Below are 21,654 nucleotides of genomic sequence, written 5' to 3'. Positions count from 1 at the left end.
GAATAAGAGTCCTTTAGTGGAAAAACAGTCACAATCCCCCTTGGTGCAATAGAAAAATCAAGATGTCCTCCAATCCACAGGAATATTGAATGCAAACACCCTGGTGCCGATACCACCACCCTAAACAGATGTAGGCTTACCGACTCTATTTGACCCAAGCAAACATACGCTCCAAGGGTCAATTGCGCTTTGATGTAAGGCAACTGTGGGGCACTCAGGCCAACAAGCAATGGAACTTGGGACTCAACGCTGGAAATCACTTCAAAAGCCAGGTTACACACGAAACCAGTATCCATCAATCGCAGAACAGGTCTCTGTGTACACAGAGGGAGTGTGACCTGTTCTGCGATTGAATATGTATGTATATATTTTTTTATTTTAGCGCAACACTTTCTTTTTATATGTCATTTGAACTAAAATATAAATTTTTAGTGTGTTAGCTGCTTTTCCTGTTTTTTGATAGCGCAGTGTTTTGTTTTGATTTGATATTTTTTGTATGTGCCTAGTGTCTCATTTGTAAGAAGCAGTATAACCCTAGGTTGCTTACTACCAAGCTCTGTCCCAACACTGATGACATATGTATTTGAATCTTGCTTAAAACCTGTTTGTAAGGGAATAAAACCTAAACTCTTATCCCACTGCTATCCTTAAAATGTATGTAAACCATAACAATAAAGAACTCATTTTCATCCTTTTGGTCTGTTAAATAATATACTATTATACATAATATTGAGAGTGTTTTGATATATCTGCACAATAGATGCAAACAAAATATAAAAACATGTCAATTTTGTCTGAAAATGTGAGAGGACCTATAAGGCCCAAAGGCGCAAATCTATTGATTTTGAAAATGCATCGAGATTCCATTTTACTTAATTCCCCGATTTTGTGGCTTCCCCTCCAATGGGGTTTATACTTCTGTATAGCCCCAAACTTAAGATCAGCAGGATTTTTGTTATGTACTTCTGCAAAATGGCGACAGACACAGTGTTTCAGAAAACCAGCTTTTATGTTCTGTACATGTTCACGTAATCTTTTCCATAGAGGACGTTTGGTCCTTCTTATATATTGTAGGGAGCAGGAACATTCCAACATATATACCACCCCCACTGTGTGGCACGAGGTAACATTTTTATAGTTTGTTTTTTAAGCAACAGAGTCACTTCAATATGGGTTTGGGAGTTCAGCTCTAGGTATTTTCTTTTGTTATTATAACTATCTGATCACTAAAGTAATCACCAGCTGAGAATCTGTGCGTTTAGTTTCCCTTTCTATCATTGCTGCTGTGGCATTAACAGAGCTTGGCTGCATGATGTTGTTATGTCCCTTTGACACAGGGTCTCTCAGGGTGTTGCTAGCAATGCTGCCAGTGTCTGCTCAGCAAGTTACACACAGGCTGGATGTACTCTATTGCCCCACTGTAGGCAACCAACCAGCATTAGTCACAAGCTCACATTTTCTGGTAAAGTACAGGCGAAATTCACCTGGGACTTTCTCTGGCCATCCAGCGTGAATATATGAGAATATCTGAGACAGGATGGGATCTGTGGCTGTAAGTCTGGCAATTAGGGAGGTGGACATGCAGGACCGTGGCCTGTGTACTTGCGTATGTCTCTAGGTGGGTGCTCACCAATTGGCAATCTGGAAAATGCATCTGCATTGCCATGGGCCTCGTGGGAGCAATATCGGATAGAATAAGTATAAGCTCCCAAGAATAAAGCATACCTTTGTAAGAGAGATGCAGTTGTTGTAAAAATTCTTGAGGATTCAGTATGGACAGAGGTTTGTGGTCAGTGATGAGTGTGAACTCCCTTCCATAGATGTACGTGTAAAATTTTTTGTGGTCCATACAATGGCCAAAGCTTCCTTGTCTATCTGGGAGTAGTTTTGTTCTGCTGAGGTTAAAGACCTGGAGGCAAAAGAAATGGGGCACTCCGTGCCATCTGGCATGATATGGGAAAGCACGGCACCCAGTCCATAAGGTGAGGCGTCACAAGCCAAGGTAACGAGTTTCTTTAAATCGTAGTGGACCAGAACCTGAGAGGACAGAATGAGCTCTTTAGAAAGCTGAAAAGCTTCTTTACAATTTGTCTGTCCATATCCATTTAGCTTTTGCATCCAGTAAGCGATATAACGGGTAGAGCCGATGTGCTAGGTTCGGCAAGAAATGGTAGGACCTAAGCTGTGTGACATTCTGGGGAGTAGGGGCATGGGTAAGGGCTTAAACCTTTTCTTCAGTAGTGTGTAACCCACGTCGGTCCACAGTGTGGGCACAAAATTCCAGTCGAGACTTGAGAAATTCACAATTTGAAAGACTGACGCGTAAACCATGCCGTTGGAGTCTCTCTAGCACAGCTTTAACATTCTGTGTTGATCAGTGGAACGAGTAATGAGCATGTCATCTAGCAGACATTGGGTGAAAGGTATGCCTGCCAGGACCTCATCGATGATCCGCTGCCAGATGGTTGGAGCTGGGGCTATGCCAAAAACCATGCGATAATATTGGAATAATACTTTATGGGTGTTAATGGTCAACAGATGGCATGAATTTGGGTGTACTTGCAGTTGCAGGTAAGCTTGCTTTAAGTATATTTTTGTAAACGTTTGGCCCCCAAGCCAGTGAGCCAAATAGATCTTCAAGTAGAGGCAACGGGTATTGATCAACAAGAAGTTGGTTGTTCAGGGCAACCCTGAAATCCCCACAAATTTTAATGTCTCCATTCTTTTTCTTGACAGGCACAATTGGCGATGCCCATTCACTTCTATCAACTTTATTTATGATCTTTTCAGCCAATAGATGGTCCAGCTCTGTTTCCACTTTCTTCCGCAAGGCAAAAGGCACTGATCTTGCCTTACAAAAATTAGGTGTAGCACCAGGCTTTAAGATAAGGTGGGCAATTTTTCCTTTTACAGAGCCCAAAGAGTCCTCAAAAACCTCCTTAAAGCGTGACTTCAGGGATTCCACCCAATGGTCTACCTCAGAAAGCAATGTACATTGGGCAATGGCAAGAGGGGGCATGCCCAGGGCTTTGATCCAGTCCCTACCAGACAGCAGAGGACCTCCTATACTTAAAACAAAGGCGTAGAGTTTCACTGTGCTTGCCTAATGTCACAATGGGTTTCATATAACCTAAGGGCTGTAGCAGTTCCTTGCTGTAGATTTGTAGGTTGGAGCGGTAGGGACAGACCCGATGCATTTAAATCAGTCCATGAAATGACAGACACAGCCGCCCCTGTATCAACATCCATAGAGACAGGACAGTCATTGAGTGCGACATCCACTTTTATCGCAGGAGCTAACCGAAACAGTCCAACATGCTGGACACAGGTCTCCATATCAGAGCTGGAGCAGTTACTGTTTGTATCCACATGAAATGTCTGTTTACGTCTACCTTTTGTGGTAGTGGTCGGGGAGTGTGAGCTGCGGCAAACATGGCCAATATGACCAGTCTTTCCACAAAGAAAACAAATGACATTGTGGAAAGTGTAAGCAAGGTGCACTGTGAGAAGTGTTACCACAACGGTAGCAAGTTGGTATCCTAGAGACAGAAGAATTGGGGTGGCGAGGTTTAGGTTGATTTGGCGACGGCCGTAGTGGGTGTCGGGTGATAGCAGTGCGGAATATTTCCTCTCCCTGGCTTGCAGGAGGTTCAGGTGGCACCTTCAGTAGAGTGGCGTCCCGTGTAGCCAACTCCATGACCGTAGCAAGGTCCGTGGCTTTCGTCAGTGTCAAGTCGAGTTCTGTGAGTAAACATTTCTGTATGGCTGGGTCGCAGAGTCCCATGACAAACATGTCGCGGAGAACCATCTGCAGGTAGTCGCCAAACTGACAAGTGGCAACCAGTTTACGTAAAGCAATGATAGAAGTCTTTATATCCTCCCCAGCATGCTGCCTCCTACTGTAGAATTTAAACCGCTCTCAGATTTCTAACGGCTTTGGGTTGTAGTGCTCATGTAGCCTCTGAATTAACTCAGGCAGGGGCTTAGAGGCCGGCTTGTCTGGAGAAATTAAGTCTCTGAAAGTGCCATATGCAGCCTGACCCAATGCTGTGAGGAAAACTGCAACTTTCTTTTCTACAGCCACACTATTTACTTCCACATACTGCTCCAGCCTCTCCACCCAGGAGCTTCACGATTCAGCAGCAGGATCAAATGGATGAATAAACCCTAGGAAAGCCATTTGTGCTAAAATCCACAATCCTTGTCACCACTGTTATGTCCCTTCGACATAAGGTCTCTCAGGGTGTTGCTAGCAATGCTGCCAGTGTCTGCTCAGCAAGTTACACACAGGCTGGATGCACTTCTTAACCAGTGAAGGGTTTATTACTCAGAAAGTGATGTACATTCTTACATGGAGGAGCCATATACAACACATTAAGATAACACTGCAACTGCAAACTTATGTCCATACTCCTGCAGTCATGCACAATTTCACAGGCATATGTGCAAGTTTTAAGTAAACATATAGTCAGCAAAACTTGTATTTTTTAGGCTGGCCATACATTATACAATTTTCTCGATTTACAGTAGTGCTCATAAGTATACCCTGGCAAAATGTATGATTACTTGGGCATTTTTCAGAGAATATGAATGAGAGCACAAAAACATTTTTCACTCATGGTTAGTGTTTGGCTGAAGCCATTATCAACTGTGTTATAATGAATACAGGAGAAACTACCCAAATGACCCTGATCAAAAGTTTACATACCCTGGCGATTTTGGCCTGATAACATGCACACAAGTTGAATGGCTATTAAAGAGGAAGTAAACCCTAATGGGTTTACTTGTCCTTTGTCTCCCTGCAAAAGGTAAAGCATAATGGGCTACTATGCATCACATAGTAGCCCACTGTGTGTCACTTACCTGACACAGGAGCCAGAGATGTCACCGATGTCCCCTGTAGTACGGAGCGTCCATCTTCTTTCAGGTATCGCTGCTCCAGCCACTCACAGCACTAGAGCAGTGATGACGTCCCTCCCACGCATGCGCACGGGAGCCGTCACTAAGGGCATATCACCGTTAGCATCGGCATGCTGCTAACAGCGATAGTCTGCCTGCAGTCCGCGATAGTCCACCTGCATGCACCGTAGACAGCAGTGACTGTCTGTTGGTAAATATCTCCTAAACCGTGTAAGCTTAGGAGATATTTCTTGGACCTACAGGTAAGCCTTAATCTAGGCTTACCTGTAGGTCCAAGTGGTTTGTAAGGGTTTACAACCACTTTAAAAAGGGTAACCATCCTCAACTGTGATCTGTTTGCTTTTAATTAGTGTTTGTGTATAAAAAGGTCAATGAGTTTCTGGACCTTTGCCTTGCATCCTTCAACCAGTGCCTCACTGACATTTCTGGATTCTGAGTCATGGGGAAAGCAAAAGAATTGTCAAAGGATCTGTGGGAAAGGGTAGTTTAGCTATATAAAAACAGGAAAGGGATATAAAAAGATATCCAAGGAAATGTGAATGCCAATCCGCAGAGCTCAAACTCTAATCAAGAAGTGGACAATGATGAATACCACAATGGGATGGGGCGTGACCGGATGCGAATGGGAGTGTGAGTGTGAATGAGCGAGGAGTGAGAGCATGGTGCAGCTCTCCCCCTCCCTACCCTGCCTGACCTGAGCCGGACGATCTGTCCCCTCTCCACCCTTCATCACCTGGGCAGCTGGAGCTTGGAGAAACAGCCTTTTGCTCTGCTTCGGGAGGGCCTCTCCTGACCGAGCGGGAGCCGCTCGCCCGGCCGTGTTCTGCCGCTGCCTGCCCTCGGGTCCCGCTGGATGGGTCTCAGCTTCATTGGTGCGGTAAGGTATTGGCACGGAGGAAGCCGGGAGTCTCGCAGAGGACAACGCGAGATCTCGAGCGCTCCAGCCACAACGCTTGTCACTGCTACTGTGTGAGGAGGCTTCCCTACGTTGCTAAGCCTCACATAACTGTTATAGAGGTTATACCTTTCTTGCTACTAGATCTTCTTGTTGGTGGACGTTATAGCTCTATGCTGAGCTGAGGACCTTGAAAATCCCTTGAGAGGCTGTGCTTCTTCATTTGGACGGGACTCTGAGTTAATTAATCTGGTGGTATAAACAATCCATAGGAGAGTGTCATTAAACAGTCCGGGGGCACAGATTTCAATGCCGGCTGATGGTTATTATTATTATCTTATCTTCGTTGGAATGCACCACCTTACCCGTTTGCTCTGTGATTAGAAGACTGGCTTGTTTATAATGATCACAAACATCCTTTTTTGCTGCTGGAAATACTATGAAAGGGGTTAAAGGGCCGGGAGCGTATTTATTTATCCCTTATGGAATGTCTACTTTTCTGCACATTTGTTTGCAACGTTGTATCTCCGTATTGTTACTCCCTCCTGCTTTGTCCGCTAAACCTCAAGTTGGGCCCACATACGAGGGCGTCCTATATAGGCGCTTACACTCTTTTTACATTGTGATTAAATAGTGCCAAAGAAGTTGTTAGCTTGGGGAGATATCCATCAGCTCGCTACCTTTTGGTTGGGAACAATACGGGGGTCCGCTGAAACCGTAGCGTTAAAATCCTGGTCTTTATCCTAATTATGTCCAGGAAGAAATCTCCTGAAGAGCAGCCTCCTTCGGAGGGGTCTCAGATTACCCGCTCAGCTAAGGATAAAGCCAATTATATGGCTTTGACTGCGGCTGCAAAATTAGAACGATACTCACACTCGGGCCCTGCTTCACCCCCTAAGACAAGTAGCCAACAGAATATTTTACAGAATAAAGACTTGAAAAACTCATCTGGAGACAGAAAGAGCCAAGGCCAATCTGCGATTAACCCTCGTACTCCAACGGTTCCTAAATCTGGAGGCATTAAGGGATCAGGGGGAGGAAAAACTGCAATGGTCAATGCGAACATAGAAGTGGCTGATACGTCAGCTAGTAACATTACACCTACACCAGATACGCTGGAAGGGGAGCCTACATTAAGAGACATATTAAATGCGATCAAAGAATGTAAAGTCTCAATATCCAGCTTTGATAGCCAGCTGAGATCCATTAAAGAGGAACTACTATCTATGAGACAAGAACTAAATAAGATTATTTTAAGGACCTCCGATCTTGAGGAACGTGTAGGTGTGGTTGAAGATGAATTGAGCCCTGTGAAGCAGGAAGTCGCATCTCTTAAAAATATGGTTGATTCCCAAGCAGCTAAACTGGACGAGATGGAAAATAGGAGCCAAAGAAATAATATCAGGGTGATAGGCCTCCCCGAGCAATGTGAGGGTGCCGACTTGATAGGCTATTTAGAGGGGTGGTTTCTAATTTTTTTTGGGGCCACCGCTCTCAGTCCCTTATTTGCAATTGAGCGTGCACACCGGACTCCAGCGAAGGTACGCCGCACGGGGGACCACCCCAGGCCCATACTGATTAAGGTGCTTAACTATCAGGACAAAGTGTCCCTACTGCGGGAAGCTAGGGAGAAGGGGGATATCAGATGTGAAGGGACTAGGGTCTCCTTATATCCCGATTTCTCCCCAGATCTCCAGAAACGTGGAGCTGAATTCATTCCAGTTAAGCGCAATATGATCAAATATAAGTTAGATTACGCTCTTCTCTATCCAGCTAGGCTGAGGGTAAGAGCACTAGGTACGACGTTTCTTTTCAATTCACCGAGGGAAGCATCCCAATGGTTAGAAGAAAACAAAAAAGAGTTATAGATCTATGTAATTGGGTTGGTCCCTATAAGTAAATAAGCCTTATTGTTTGTAATTAGGTTGTGTGATGGATGAGAGAGGATAAAGGGGTAAAGATGGGTATGAGAAATCAACATTTATTTGCACAAAAATGAGGGGGGGGGGCTGTATTTAGAGGGGTGGAGGATAACAGGATATCTATGGGTGAGTGTAGAGGGGTGCATATGTGCCCCTCGTTTTGGGTTTTGCTGATGTTTGGTGCACAGAGTGGCGACAGTGTGGGTAAGAGGAATTGGAAGGTCACGGGTCAACCCCTAGGGGGGAGCCCTGCAGATGGGAGGGTAGGGAGGGGGGTGGTTCTAAGTTTAGGAAACGGGAGGGGTAAAGGGGGGAAGGGTGAGAAATAGAGCACTAATATATATATATATATATATATATATATATATATATATATATATATATATATATATACACATATACACATATACACACACACACACACACACAATTAAGGATTTATTTTTTGAGAGGAGGTGAGAAGAGGTACCACATTTGGGGGGACAATTATCAAATGTACGAATTTGGGAACGACACGAATGTAGTTATGTGGGAAGGAGTAGCTCTTTTTCCTTCTCTTTTTTTTTTTTCTTTTTTTTCCATTGCTTTTTGTTGTAACCCGCTCATTATATAGGTGGTTAGTACGTAATGCTGCCAAAACTAATTAAGGTAATGTCTTGGAATGTTTGGGGGTTGGGAGATCCGACCAAGAGAGCTGTGGTGCTATCAGCACTAGAGGGCCTAGGGCCTGGATTGCTTTGTTTACAGGAGACGCACCTGACCGCTGAGACTGTCCCGCTTCTGCGTGGTCGGAAATTCCAAACCCAATTTCATTCGGTGTTTTCTTCATATGCAAGAGGGGTGAGCATCTTGATTGATAGGGAGGTTTTGTTCTCATGCTATAATAGTTGTATAGACGCAAAGGGTCGCCATATCTTCTTATATTGCTGTATTGAAAATAATCCATATGTGATAGCAAATATATATGTTCCACCTCTATTTAAACTGGAGATTTTACACGAGTTAATTATGTTTACAATGGATAAATCAGATATCCCTGTAATAGCAGTGGGGGATTTTAATGAAGTTTTGAATAAGGCTTTAGATAGATTTCCAACGGCTGTCTCAACAACTGCAGGGAACGAGACGAGACTGTCTCGTTTTCTGCAGGAAGTGGGATTATGCGACCCGTGGCGCACCTGGCATCCTTCAGAGCGACAATACTCCTGTTTCTCAACGTCTTTTCTTACCTTGTCTAGATTAGATATGGCCCTGGTGAATAATCAAGCTTTGGCTTCGGTGGAGGCAGTATATTACGGCCCAAGGGGGATTTCAGATCATTCCCCTTTAATATTGACGCTTATTGTGGGGAATAAGCAACACCCTGGACAATGGAAAATCGATCCCTCATGGTTGGAAATGCTGGACAATTCAGAACGCTTAATAACCGAACTGAAATATTTTATCCATATTAATGCGGGTACTGCATCGGCGGGAGCAATTTGGGACTCACTAAAAGCTTTTTTAAGGGGACTCTTTATCCAGCAAATAGCTGGAAATAAAGCCAAGATGAGGAATCAGGAAGAGCAGGCCATGAAGGCAGTAATAGGGGCAGAACAGCAGTACATTATAAGCCCAACCCCATTTACTCAGAAAGCATGGATGGAAAAGCACCAAGACTATACGATGACTATCAGGAGAAAGATAGACAATAGATGTATACTTCAGAGACAGGTGAATTTTGGGGAGGGTGAAAAAGTGGGTCGTTTATTATCTCTATTGGTTAAAACAAACACTGCCCCTTCAACGGTACTAGCGGTTAGGACCCCACAGGGGGGAGATCACTTCTGATCCTACTATGATTAAAAATATATTTCACCATTATCATCATTCTCCTTATAAATCCCAGAGGGGAGGAGAGGTGGGAATGGCGTCTAAATTTTTAGGAAATATAAGTATACCAACACTGTCAGTAGAAGACCTTGTGGTAATGGAGGCCCCAATAACAATTGAGGAACTTTGTCAAACGGTGGCAGAGATGTCCAACTTAAAATCACCAGGACCTGATGGGGTTCCCATTGAGGTTTATAAGAAATATGGTGAGGTCCTGTTGCCGGAGCTGTTGGAGGCATTGACCCAGTCTTTGGAGACAGGGACGTTGCCTCCCTCAATGCTGGAGGCTAATATAGTGGTTCTCCCCAAGGAGGGGAAAGACCCTATGGATCCTGCTTCGTACGGACGTAAAGATTCTAGCGAAAATATTGGCAACTCGCTTAAAAAAGTTTATACACACGCTCATCCATTCTGACCAGTCGGGTTTTATCCCGAACAGGTCTACTAGCATTAATATACACAGAGCCCAGTTGAATGTCCAGATTCCGGTAGATCATGGAGGCCCCAGGGCAATACTAGCCTTGGATGCAGCCAAGGCTTTTGATTGTCTTGAGTGGGAATATCTGTTTGAAGTTCTTTCTAGATTTGGGTTTGGTCCAATTTTTATTAAATGGGTAAAAATGCTTTATACTAACCCAAGCGCAAAAATAAAAAATTAATAACGAGTATTCCGAGGCGTTTCAACTGGAACGAGGAACAAGGCAGGGCTGTCCCCTTTCCCCCTTGCTCTTCGTCCTGGCAATGGAGCCATTGGCCATAGCCATTAGAGTAAATCCAGATATTCAGGGATTTAGGAGAGGTCAGAGGGAGGAAAAGATCTCACTATTTGCCGACGATATTTTGCTTTTTTTTGGGAGAGGCTCAAGCTTCGCTGAAAGCGGCTATGAAAATGATTAGGGAATTTTGGCCAAGTTTCTGGATTGACTATCAATTGGGATAAATCGGCACTACTCCCGATAGATCTGGGGGCCACCAATGCAATACAAGACACTTTTAATTTGAAGGTGGTAGAGAAATTTAAGTATTTGGGGGTTTGGATGGCAAGGGACGTAAAAGGGTATGTGGAAGACAACTTAGCTCCTCTTTTGCTGAAACTTAAAGACAAGGAAGATATTTGGAGCCACCTCCCCATATCGATAGCGGGACGCTGTAACTTGGTCAAGATGGTTTGGCTCCCCCAAATTTTATATTTTCTTCACAACTCGCCTGTATGGATTGGCTCACGGTGGTTTAAGAAAATAGAATCTCTGTTCAGAGATTTTATATGGAAAAAGGGGCCGCCTAGGATAAGTCTACGGACGTTGCAGCTACCGCTGGAAGATGGGGGGATGGCGGTTCCACATCCTAGGCTTTACTATTTGGCAGCACAGATGCAGCATATAGCAGGAGCAGGAATATCAAGTGAGGGCTTGCCACGCCATAGCCTATTAATGTTAGGATGCCCCCACAATACACTTATTGAGGCCCTCGAGGAAAACTCGTTCGGTATAAGTTGCCCGACAATCAATCAGATTGTTAAACTCTGGAAAACAGTTAAGGCTATACTAGGATACCAGGGGGTATCCGTATTGGCCCCTTTATGGAACAATAGAAATCTGGCCGAAATAGCTAAAGTGGAAAGATCCAAGGAATGGGTGAACCAAGGTATAAACTATCTAATTCAAATATTCCAGGGCTCAGAAATTAAATCATTTAATAGCTTAAAATCGGAGTTCTCATTGTCGAACTGTGCCTTTTATAAATATCTCCAGGTTAGGCATGCAGTCCAGTCGCAATTTGGACCTCAAAAGGTTCAATGGATCCAGATGCCTGTGTTGTCGCAGATCACGACCCAGGATACGCTCAAGGGACTGATTTCGTATATGTATGCTAGACTAGGGGATAAAATGTTTGATCATGACGCCCTGCTTAAAAGTAGGAAAAAATGGGAGGAACATGTAGGCCCTCTGTCTAATTCCGATTGCGATCGGATAATTGACTACGGTACTAGAGTTTCGATCTCCCCTTCCCAGAAAGTTTCCCACCTTTTTTTCTTCTAATCGGGTGTATCATACTCCCAAGAAAATGTTCAAACTTGGATGGAGAAACAACGACCATTGCCCTAGATGTGGCATGACTGGTGATTTTATTCATATGTTCTGGAGGTGCCCGAAGTTATTTAGGTACTGGACGCAGGTCATAGATCAGATTAACAGAGTTTTTAACTTAACTCTGAAAGCAACAGTTAGGACCTGTCTTCTGACTATCCCTGAGGATTGTACAATTCCTAACGCCATTAAAACACCAGTGATTAGATGTCTTTTCCAAGCAAGGAAATTAATTGCTCAACAATGGCATTCACATTTAGGTCCATCAGTTGAAACCTGGACAGTAAATATAAAAAAGACAGACAATCGTCAATGAGAGGGTCTTTTTTACTAGACAAGGTAACAATAAGAAGTTCAAGAGTTTATGGGGGCCTAGTCTGGGGAAGTTAGGCATTCTACCTTAGGTAGAAGGGCTGTTGATTTTTCATGGAAAACTGACGTTCCCTACGAATATTTGGTGTTCCCTTTTCCATCTTTTTTTTTTTTTTCCTTCTCTTTTCTCTTTACTTTCGTTTTCTTCTCCCTTTAGGAACCTTTTAGCTAACTTGCGAACGTTACTGGCATAGAACTGGAGAGAGGAGTGAGGAGTCCTTATTGTAATTATCTGGAATTATGAGTGTGTGGGGAGCTTACAGGGATGGTGGGGGGGGAGGGGGGGGAACTTAAATTCTACTTAGGAGGTGCTAGGGGAATAGGTATAGCCACGGTATACATTATGCGCAAGGTCACTCAAGTTCACTTACGCGATTTGTTTGTAATTTATTAAATATGGAATTTTTTATGAGATTATAAAAAAATCTCTTTGCAAAAATTCATGCAATTAAATAAGCCACGATGGTGTGGAACTGTGAACGAGACATTAATGAGCGGTAAGCTGATTTTAGTCTCTGGCGGAAAGATACTGATGTGGCAAAAAAAAAAAAAAAAAAAAAAAAGAAGTGGACAATGAAGGGTTCTCTTGAAACCAAACCACAGTCAGGTAGACCAACAAGAATTTCAGCCAACTGCCAGGAAAATTGTTCGGGATGCAAAGAAAAACCCACAAATAACTTCAGATGAAATACAGGACTCTCTGAAAACATGTGGTGTGGCTGTTTTAAAGATGCTCAATAAGGAGGCACTTGAAGAAAGATGGGCTGCATTGTCGAGTCAACAGAAGAAAGCCATTAATACGCAAATGCCACAAAGTATCCCACTTACAATATTCCAGCACAGAGACAAGTCTCAAACCTTCTGGCACATTTGGAGTGATGAGACAAAAATTTTGCTTTTTGGCCACAACCATAAATGCTTTATTTGGAGAGGAGTAAACAAGGCCTATGATGAAAGGTACACCATTCCTACTGTAAAACGCAGAGGTGGATCGCTGATGTTTTAGGGATGTGTGAGCTACAAAGCCACAGGAAATTTGGTCAAAATTGATGGCAACATGAATGCAATATGTTATCAATAAACACTGGAGGAAGATTTGCATTCATCAGCCAGGAAGCTGCGCATGGGGCGTACTTTAACATTCCATCATGACAATGATCCAAAACACAAGGCCAAGTTGACCTTTCATTGGCTACAGCAGAATAAAGTGAAGGTTCTGGAGTGGCCATCTCAGTCTCCTGACCTCAATATCATTGAGCAACTCTGGGGAGATCTCAAACAGGCAGTTCATGCAAGAAAGCCCACGAGTTTCCAGGAACTGGAGGCTGGTCAGCTTTACCATCTGAGAAGCTAAAGAGCCTCAGCCACAAATACCACAAAAGACTTCAAAGCTCTTATTAATGTTAAAGGGGGAAATATACGGTATTAACAACTGGGGTATGTAAACTTTTGATCAGGGTCATTTGGGTAGTTTGTGCTGTCATTATGATTTAAAAGAGTAAACACAGTTGATTGATAATAAATGGCTTCAGCCAAACACTAACCATGAGTGAAAGAAAAGTTTTTGTTTTATCATTCATATTCTCTGAAAAATGGACAGGAAATCATAAATTTTGCCAGGGTATGTAAACTGTAAATCTAGAAAATTGTATAATGTATGGGCAGCCTAAACAAGTTTTGCTGACTATATGTCTACTTAACACTTGCACACGTGGTGAAAATGCGTATGACTGCAGAAGTACGGACAGAAATTTGCACTTGTGTTATCTTAAATTTTGCCAGGGTATGTAAACTTATGAGCACAACTGTACCTTCAACAATGTAGTGCAAGGGACTGCCGTATTGCATAAAAACTGAATGCGTTTTTTTTGCAGTGTACCATTGGGGAGATTTCTCTTTTATTCCTATGCCAGAGATGCAACAGTGAGGGGAATTTACCTCTTAAAGGGTTGCCCCCAAAACAGGTGTCCTCATAGGAAGATTTCTCCCTACCACCCATCTGGGTACAGCTCTAAAATGTGGGATTTTCCTTGCCTTCTTCTGCGGTGCCAATGGTAACAACATAATAAAGGGTTGAATCTCCTCAATGAGGAAAAGGACAAGTAAAACCTTATGGGCGTGTAACACTTCCCGCTCTATCGAAAAAAAAAAAAAAAAATCTTTAAGATATGTTTGTCTTTACTATAAAGTGGGTGTAAAGTTATAAATGCTAGCTGGTTCTTGTTTAAAAAAAAAAAAAAAAAAAAAAAATGCTAGCTAGCATATCCGTTTTCTTTTATCACTAGATTTAATCAATCTCATTTGTTGTAATTTCAATGTTTGATTCGTTGGTACGTGTAATGGGCCTTTAGGCCCCTTGGCTTCACTGATTATAGATGCTATAGTATATACAAAGCAATACATAAACTGTTACCGAAAACAGATAAGACGTTTACTATTTGATATCTGCTGATTAAGTGTTTCCTTATTTGTGAAAATGACTTGACTTCTTACTTCTTGTATCTGAGATGGTTTGCCATAATAAAAAAATAAAAAATAAAAAAAAAAGTGGGTGTAGGGAAGGTTGCTAAGAATGCAAGTGTTAACACAACTTGTATGGCAAGAATCTACTTGAAAGTACATTTCATTTATCAACAAAACACATGACTTGTACTTACGTGTTATATTTGTGTATATATAGCGTGTGAAAGGTCATTTGTTGCAGGGAGAATACATGGATCACAATTCGATGGAATATATCATTAGTTACTGCAAAGAACTGTTCAAACCCCCAACATTTCTCCTGGTCAGCTTCTAGAATATTTGCCAGCACTGGAGTGAAGAGAGCTTGTAAGCCCCTAAAAAAGAGAAATGGTTGCAAACAGAATTATATATAAAGCATATCTGCATATCACACATTTGGCTAAACAGCATGCTAATGAATAGGCAGAAGAAAATGCCTGCATATACTTGTAATTACTTGAGCGTTTGTGCCCAAGAGATGCTTGTTATTGTCAATTTTAAAGGAAAGCAGTCATGGGAGAAACATGGAGGCAGTGGATTAGACATTTCCTTCTTAAATACTAGGGGTCTAAAGTTATGTTGGTCCTCTAATATTTTAAGCCAAGGATGCTTAACTCATGGCGCTTGGAGCCCTTTGATGTAGCCCTCAATCACAAAACCAGGGAAGCGCCAAAAGTTACCAAATCCCTTAAGTGGCCCTCGTTCTTCAGAAAGTTGAACACCATTGCCAGCCATTGACCGAGAAGAGATGCAGATGTAATATTATAGTTGAAAGACACTACATTTTTCAAAGTCTTTCCGTAACAAATTGGGAAAATCCTAAAAAAATTGAAGAACAGGCAGGCATTCCTGGCAACACCAATGCAGTAACTTAGGGGTGTCCAACGATATCCATGGAGACTCATCCAATCTGAATGGCCAGATCAGAGAAATGTCATCTTGGTCCAGATCAGAGAAATGTCATCTTGGTATACATGTACCCCAATTCAGAGTAGGACTGCAACTAACGATTATTTTCATAACCAATTAGTTTGATGATTATTGTTTTGATTATTCAAATAACCTTAAAAAAAGGCAATTCATTCTTAAATATCTATACGCAATGGTAAATGTAACAAACAAATATATGGTTCGGGACAAAATCTCTAATCCACTCTGACAGAAGAGATATACTTTATATACTATTAGCCCTCGTACACACGGTCGGAGAATCCGTTGGAATGTGTCCTATCGGACCGTGTTGTCGCATAATCCGACTGTGTGTGGTATGCATCGGACTGATTCCGTCGGAATATCCGTCGGACCCAATTTTCCAACTTGTTGGAAATATTTTGCGACCAACTGGGCCGATCGGACATACTCCGACCATGTGTAGAGAATTTTGATTGGACCAAGTGCTACGCATGCTCAGATCAAATTCCTACATCAAAGCTATTGGCTACTAGCCTGAATGTAGTCCCATCGTAACGAAATTACGTCATCACGTTCTGAAAGATCGGATTTTTTGTCCGACCGTGTGTATGCAACAGTTTCGGACAAAATCCGACGGATTTGGTTGTCGAAATCTCCAACCGTGTGTACAGGGGCTTAGGAAGTGGAACCTGGTAAATATCAGACTCAGATCAAATTTTTCTTTTTTTTTTTTTCTTTAAATAAAAAGACTGTTTTGTGGATTTTTAGACAGAAATATAAATATATTATATATGACAGACCCCTTTGTCAGGTGGCTTGATAAAAGCTACCTGCGCCTGATTTCACTTATGCTGGCCATACAAAAACAAACAAATGTCTTCCTCCCCAAAAAAAAAAAAAAAAAATGTAATTTTAAGAATGTTAGTGGGGTCAAGTTTATGTTCGTTTGAGGGAAATTTGAAGGAGCAGAATAGAAAATACTTTTTAGTCAAAGGAATCTGCCACCGAAGCTTCTGGCTCCTCCTGCCTTCAGAGTGCCCCAATAGCAAGTTGCAAAGTATAGCATAGATTGCCCCTATAGCAGTGACGGCAAACCTTTTTGAGCCTGAGTGACACAAAACCAACATGGAATCAAACCTACCAGTGGCTCTGTACAGAGGATAGGACTGATCATCCCTCTGAATGAGCCCCTGAGGGATCAAAAAAAGTACACGTTTGACCAGAAAAAAAAAAGAAGAATTTTTGTACTCACCGTAAAATCCTTTTCTCTGAAGTTCATTGATGGACACAGCACCTTTAATCTTGACCTTAGGGTTATATGGACTAGGCAGAACATGTAAAAACAGCAAAACTGCACAGTACTGCCCAGGGTGCGGTCCTACTGGCTATAAACCCTCACTCTGCTTCCAGCAGCTCAGTTTGTCAAAAAGCGGTACAAACATAGATAGGAGGGGTGGGTGCTGTGCCCATCAATGAACTTCAGAGAAAAGGATTTTACGGCGAGTACAAAAATCCTATTTTCTTTTTCGTTCACTGACGGACACACCACCTTTAATCTGGACCTTAGGGACGTCCCCAAGCAGTGTAAAAAACAAAAAAAAAAACACGAGGGGTGAGAACAGCAAGAAAAACTCCACCCATAACAACCAGAACTCCTTAATGGAGGAGTTGCAAACTTAAACAGCTGCCTGCAAAACCTTGCGGCCAAAGCAAGCATCCGAAGATGAGCTCACATCAACCTTGTAAAATTTTCTTAAAGTGTGAACGGACGACCAGGTCGCCGCCTTACACACCTGAGAAATGGACGCTTGATGATGTCGGAAAGCCCAGGAAGCACCATTGCACTGGTCGAATGTGCCGTGACAGGAAAGGGGGGCGTCTGCCCCCTTAAGGCATAAGCCTGAACCATGATCTGTCTGATCCACTGAGAAATGGTGGCCAATGAGACCGCCAGGCCCTTCTTCGGACCAGTCACTGATACAAACAGCAAGTCCGACCTCTGGAAAGTAGCCGTAGCAGACAGATACACCCGCAGAGCCCGGACCACGTCCAAGCAATGCAAAGCAACCTCTTTGGGATGTGCCAGCTGAGGACATAGGGAAGGAAGCACAATGTCCTCATTTAGATGAAAGGCCAAAAGAACCTTTGGAAGAAATGAAGGCTGCGGACGCAGCATGCCTTAACCTTGTGGAGGATCAAGTAGGGAGAATTGCATGACAAGGCCACCAATTAAGAAACCCTCCTGGCAGATGTAATAGCCACTAGAAAGACTACTTTCTGAGAGAGAACCAATAAGGGACTAATGTTTTCAAACGGCGGTCTCTGAAGCATCTGGATGCAGCGACCATTCCCCTGGTCCAGCAGCTGACAACTTACAGTAGTCCTCCTGCCAGTTTTCTACACCTGGAATCTATACGGCCGACACGCGGCGCTCTGCCCACCGCAGGATGAGTGACCTGTAGTGCTGCAGCCGAGCTCCTTGTTCCTCCATGATGGTTGACATACGCCACCGCCGTGGCACTGTCTGACTGGATCCTGACCGGACACCACTGCAGCCTCTGTGACCATGTGGAGAGGCACCTCCTGATCGCCCGAAGCTCCAGCACATTGATCGGCAGGCGGGATTGTTATTGCATCCAACGACCCTGGGCCAACTGTATGCCCCAAACTCCACCCCCAACCGGTCAGGCTGGCGTCCGTTGTGATCACAGTCCAATGAAGGGGAAGAAAGACTTCCCAGGACCGAAGGGCCAGAGACCTGAACCACCAAAGAGACTCCCTGACTAGCTGGCTCACCCAAATTTGACAATCCAGGGACTAGAGTGTGGAATTGAGCATACGGTACCGCCTCGAAAGTGGCTACCATGAGACCCAGGACTTGTATGCAAAAAACGCAACGACAACCACCTGCGGGACACCAACAACTTCACTGCAGCTTGCCCGAAGGGAGAAAGACTCTCGCCTCTGAGGAGCCCAGAAGCAAGCCCAGGTACTCCAGGCATAGAGTCTGCACCAACACCGACTTCTGGAGGTTCAGTACCCAACCAAACTCCCGAAGAGTCTGTATGGCGATCGCCACATCCTCCCTTAATTCTGTGGTGGAAGCTGCTATCAGAAGGAGGTCCTTCAGGTAAACCACGATTGCAATCCCTTGTTGCCTTAGCAATGCCAGAATTGGGGCTAGCACCTTGGTGAAGACCCTTTGTGCAGACGCTAGGCTAAAAGGGAGACCTACAAATTGGTAGTGCTCACCCCTGACCGCAAATCGCAGAAACCTCTGATAATTGACACATATGGGGATATGCAAGTATACGACCTTGATGTCCAAGGATGCCAGTAAATCCCCCTGATGGAGTGCAGCGACCACGGAGCGAACTGATTCCATCCTGAACCTTTGTACTTTCACAAATCCGTTGAGGGCTTTGAGATCCAGGACCGAACAAACCCCCTCCTTCTCTGGGACTACAAACAGATTGGAGTAGAATGAATCCCTGAAACCTTTCCGGTGTCGGCACTGGTACTATCATCCCGCACAGCAGCAGGTCCTGTACTGCCCCATACAGGGCTTCCCGACGAGCTGGGAGAAGGTTGAAAAAAATCTGTTTGGTGGACAAGAAAGAAACTATTTTATCCTGATGAAACCAGTTTGCAGGCCCACTGGTCGGAAAGCAGGGAGGTCCACCAAGCTGAAAACTCCCGAAGGTGATCCCCACCCGAGAGTCGGATGAACCTTCATGCGGCAACAAATTTGCTCGCAGGTTGCGAAACCAGGGATGCTTTTGTCCCTCAACGAGCACCTTGTCGGACTGGGAACGCTTACCTGCAGACCAGGGTGGACGAAAAATCCGCTTACGAGCGGAAAAGGAGGGCCCTTGCCTACAGTGTGGCTCCTTACCCTTCCTGGACTGTGGGAGAAATGTACTCTTTCCCCCAGTGACATTCTTAATAATGTCGTCCAGCGAGGCTCCAAATAGCCTCTCCCCATGGAAGGGTCCGTAGACCAGCATTTTAGCCAAATCAGACGACTAGAGCCTCAATATCAGCTGTGGTGCTACGAGAGCAACAAGGCCGTATCTGAGGCCGCATCACAGACATACTTCAGACCCTGCACCAACTGGTCTGTCAGTTCCACGCAGACCGGGGAAACCTGTTGCTTCTCCAACTCACAGTGCAACAATTTAGCCCATTCAGTAAGCATCTGAGACACCAGGGCCATGGCTAACACTGGCTGCAATTGTTGACCCCACCACCGTAAACATGTACCTGGCAACCGCCTCAGCCCTTCTGTCGGCAGGGTCCTTGAAAGCAGTGGTCCCTTCAAGGGAATCGTGGTTATCTTATTTAACTTGGGGAGATGTCCATGATGTCCTTTTTTTTTTAGGAAACTCTCCTCAAAGGGGTAACTCACCACCATCCGTCTCGGGACCGAAAAGGCCTGCTGCGGGCTTCCCCACTCCATAGAAATAAACTTATCAAAATAAGTTTGGTAGGGAAACACCTTAGCCATGTGGGCCGGCTTGTTGGACCCAAAAGGGACAAACCCAACACCTCTGTAGATACCCCCGCCATATCCTCCATCTTTAGGGTATCCTGCACCGCAGTGATAAGTGCCCCTACTGGCGCTTTTTCCTGCGCCGACCCAGACACGGAGTCATCCTCACTGTCCGAACGGTCCTGGTCCGCATCCTCTGAAAGGTCAGAAAAGGGGCCGCCTGCCACAGCGGGAGTCTGAATCAGAGCTTTCCCCAGAAGACGGTGGGGGGAGGGTGGCATTTTTTTACCCCTCTTGCGCCCGCATGCCGCTTCCTCCCTGGCAGCAAAGGACTCCAGGACCGCCGACAGAGTGTCCATAGGCACTGCAGGTGCTGGGGAACCAGTTGCAATAACAGGGATGTCTGGGAAAGAAGCGTCAGCTTCAGACGCCATGCTGACCCACTCTCGCCTGTCATCACTCAGGGTCCTAAGGCAAGTCACAAAAAGTGCCAACCCTCTTAGCTGCCACAGACCGAGGGGACCCCCGCAGGACTTGTTAGGAACTTCCCTTGTGATCCGTAAAAACTCCAGATGTATTTGAGAAGCAAACAATTTATTTCTGATGTGGCCCACAACAGGGAGACATGCTTACAGGACAAGCTGCAGAAAAAAGTCCCCCCAAAAGAATATCTCTCTCTCTTCTCATACCCTACAAGAATAACACCGCTATGCTCCTATTGGCTGAGGGGACATAAATAACGTTGTCATGGCACAGGATGGCACTTTATTTGCTATTCATGTTCCGTACATTCTTAGGCTATCATATTAAGTTAAATCTAATCATCCTACTTACTATGGAGTTAATTAAGACAAAACAATACAATGAGTTAATACAATAATGTGCTCAGAAGTAAGCTTTTTAACAAATCAGTCTCAGGACTATTGTTTTTCTAATAGTCACACAATAAACATTTAAAACTTTTCTAACATTCCCTCCTCTTTGTGTGACTATTTTATCTCAACACATTTCGATGATGGTCCCTGTGTTATACACTTTCGGACTGTATGTCATTAAGTTGAGCTTCAATGTCCACATAGGTCTCCTCAGAGGTAGAGAGGGTTTGATACATTGTTCTTGAGACTGCAATGAGTTTTTGTGAAAGTCCTCGAATACAGGGAATGCAGCAGCATCCGCAAGTAACCAAAACAGCCAAAGCCACAGCGATTGAGATCAAACATGATGTGATAAATCCAGTCCATTTACCGAACATTCCTTCAAGCCAAGTTGTGAATGGATCATTAATACCTGAGTTTTCCGCCAATTCATTCGATAGCGCAGTCAGTCCTTCCAAGGCTCTGGTCACAGTCCCTCCAGGAGCTGTATTGTTGGGGATAAAGGTACAACACATGCTACCAAACATTTTGCATACCCTCCTCTTTCAGCTAAGACCATATCTAAAACCATTGAGTTCTGCCAGGTCATTAGAGATGTGGGGGCTAACTGTTCTGCTAGGCCCTTCACAGCATCCCTAGTATAGTTTACAAATCGTTGTAGGTTATAATATATATAATTAATCCAGTCAACATTTTTATCTATAGTCACCCACCAGAGAAGAGACGCAAACCCAGCTGTCACCTGATTCCTGGCTTTAAACTCATCCGGCACCCCGCGAAGAACTCATCTATGTAGATCTGAGAG

At 44.1% G+C, this 21,654-nt stretch overlaps 1 protein-coding gene across 1 annotated transcript in view; it reads right to left on the bottom strand.

Moving 5' to 3' along the window:
* The window catches only part of TBK1 (TANK binding kinase 1), a 130,824-nt gene that overhangs the window by 46,696 nt on the left and 62,474 nt on the right, over positions 1-21,654 (bottom strand). Inside the window, exon 8 of the mRNA XM_077469711.1 lies at positions 14,726-14,905. Within this exon, the coding sequence (XP_077325837.1) occupies positions 14,726-14,905 (180 nt within the window). The remainder of the gene's footprint in view (positions 1-14,725; positions 14,906-21,654) is intronic.

Source organism: Lithobates pipiens, unplaced genomic scaffold (genome assembly GCF_037356315.1).
Source record: "Lithobates pipiens isolate NorthernLeopardFrog02 unplaced genomic scaffold, aLitPip1_a1.2 Scaffold_8, whole genome shotgun sequence".
Lineage (NCBI taxonomy): Eukaryota > Metazoa > Chordata > Amphibia > Anura > Ranidae > Lithobates > Lithobates pipiens.
This window is presented reverse-complemented; position numbering and strand designations above follow the sequence as displayed.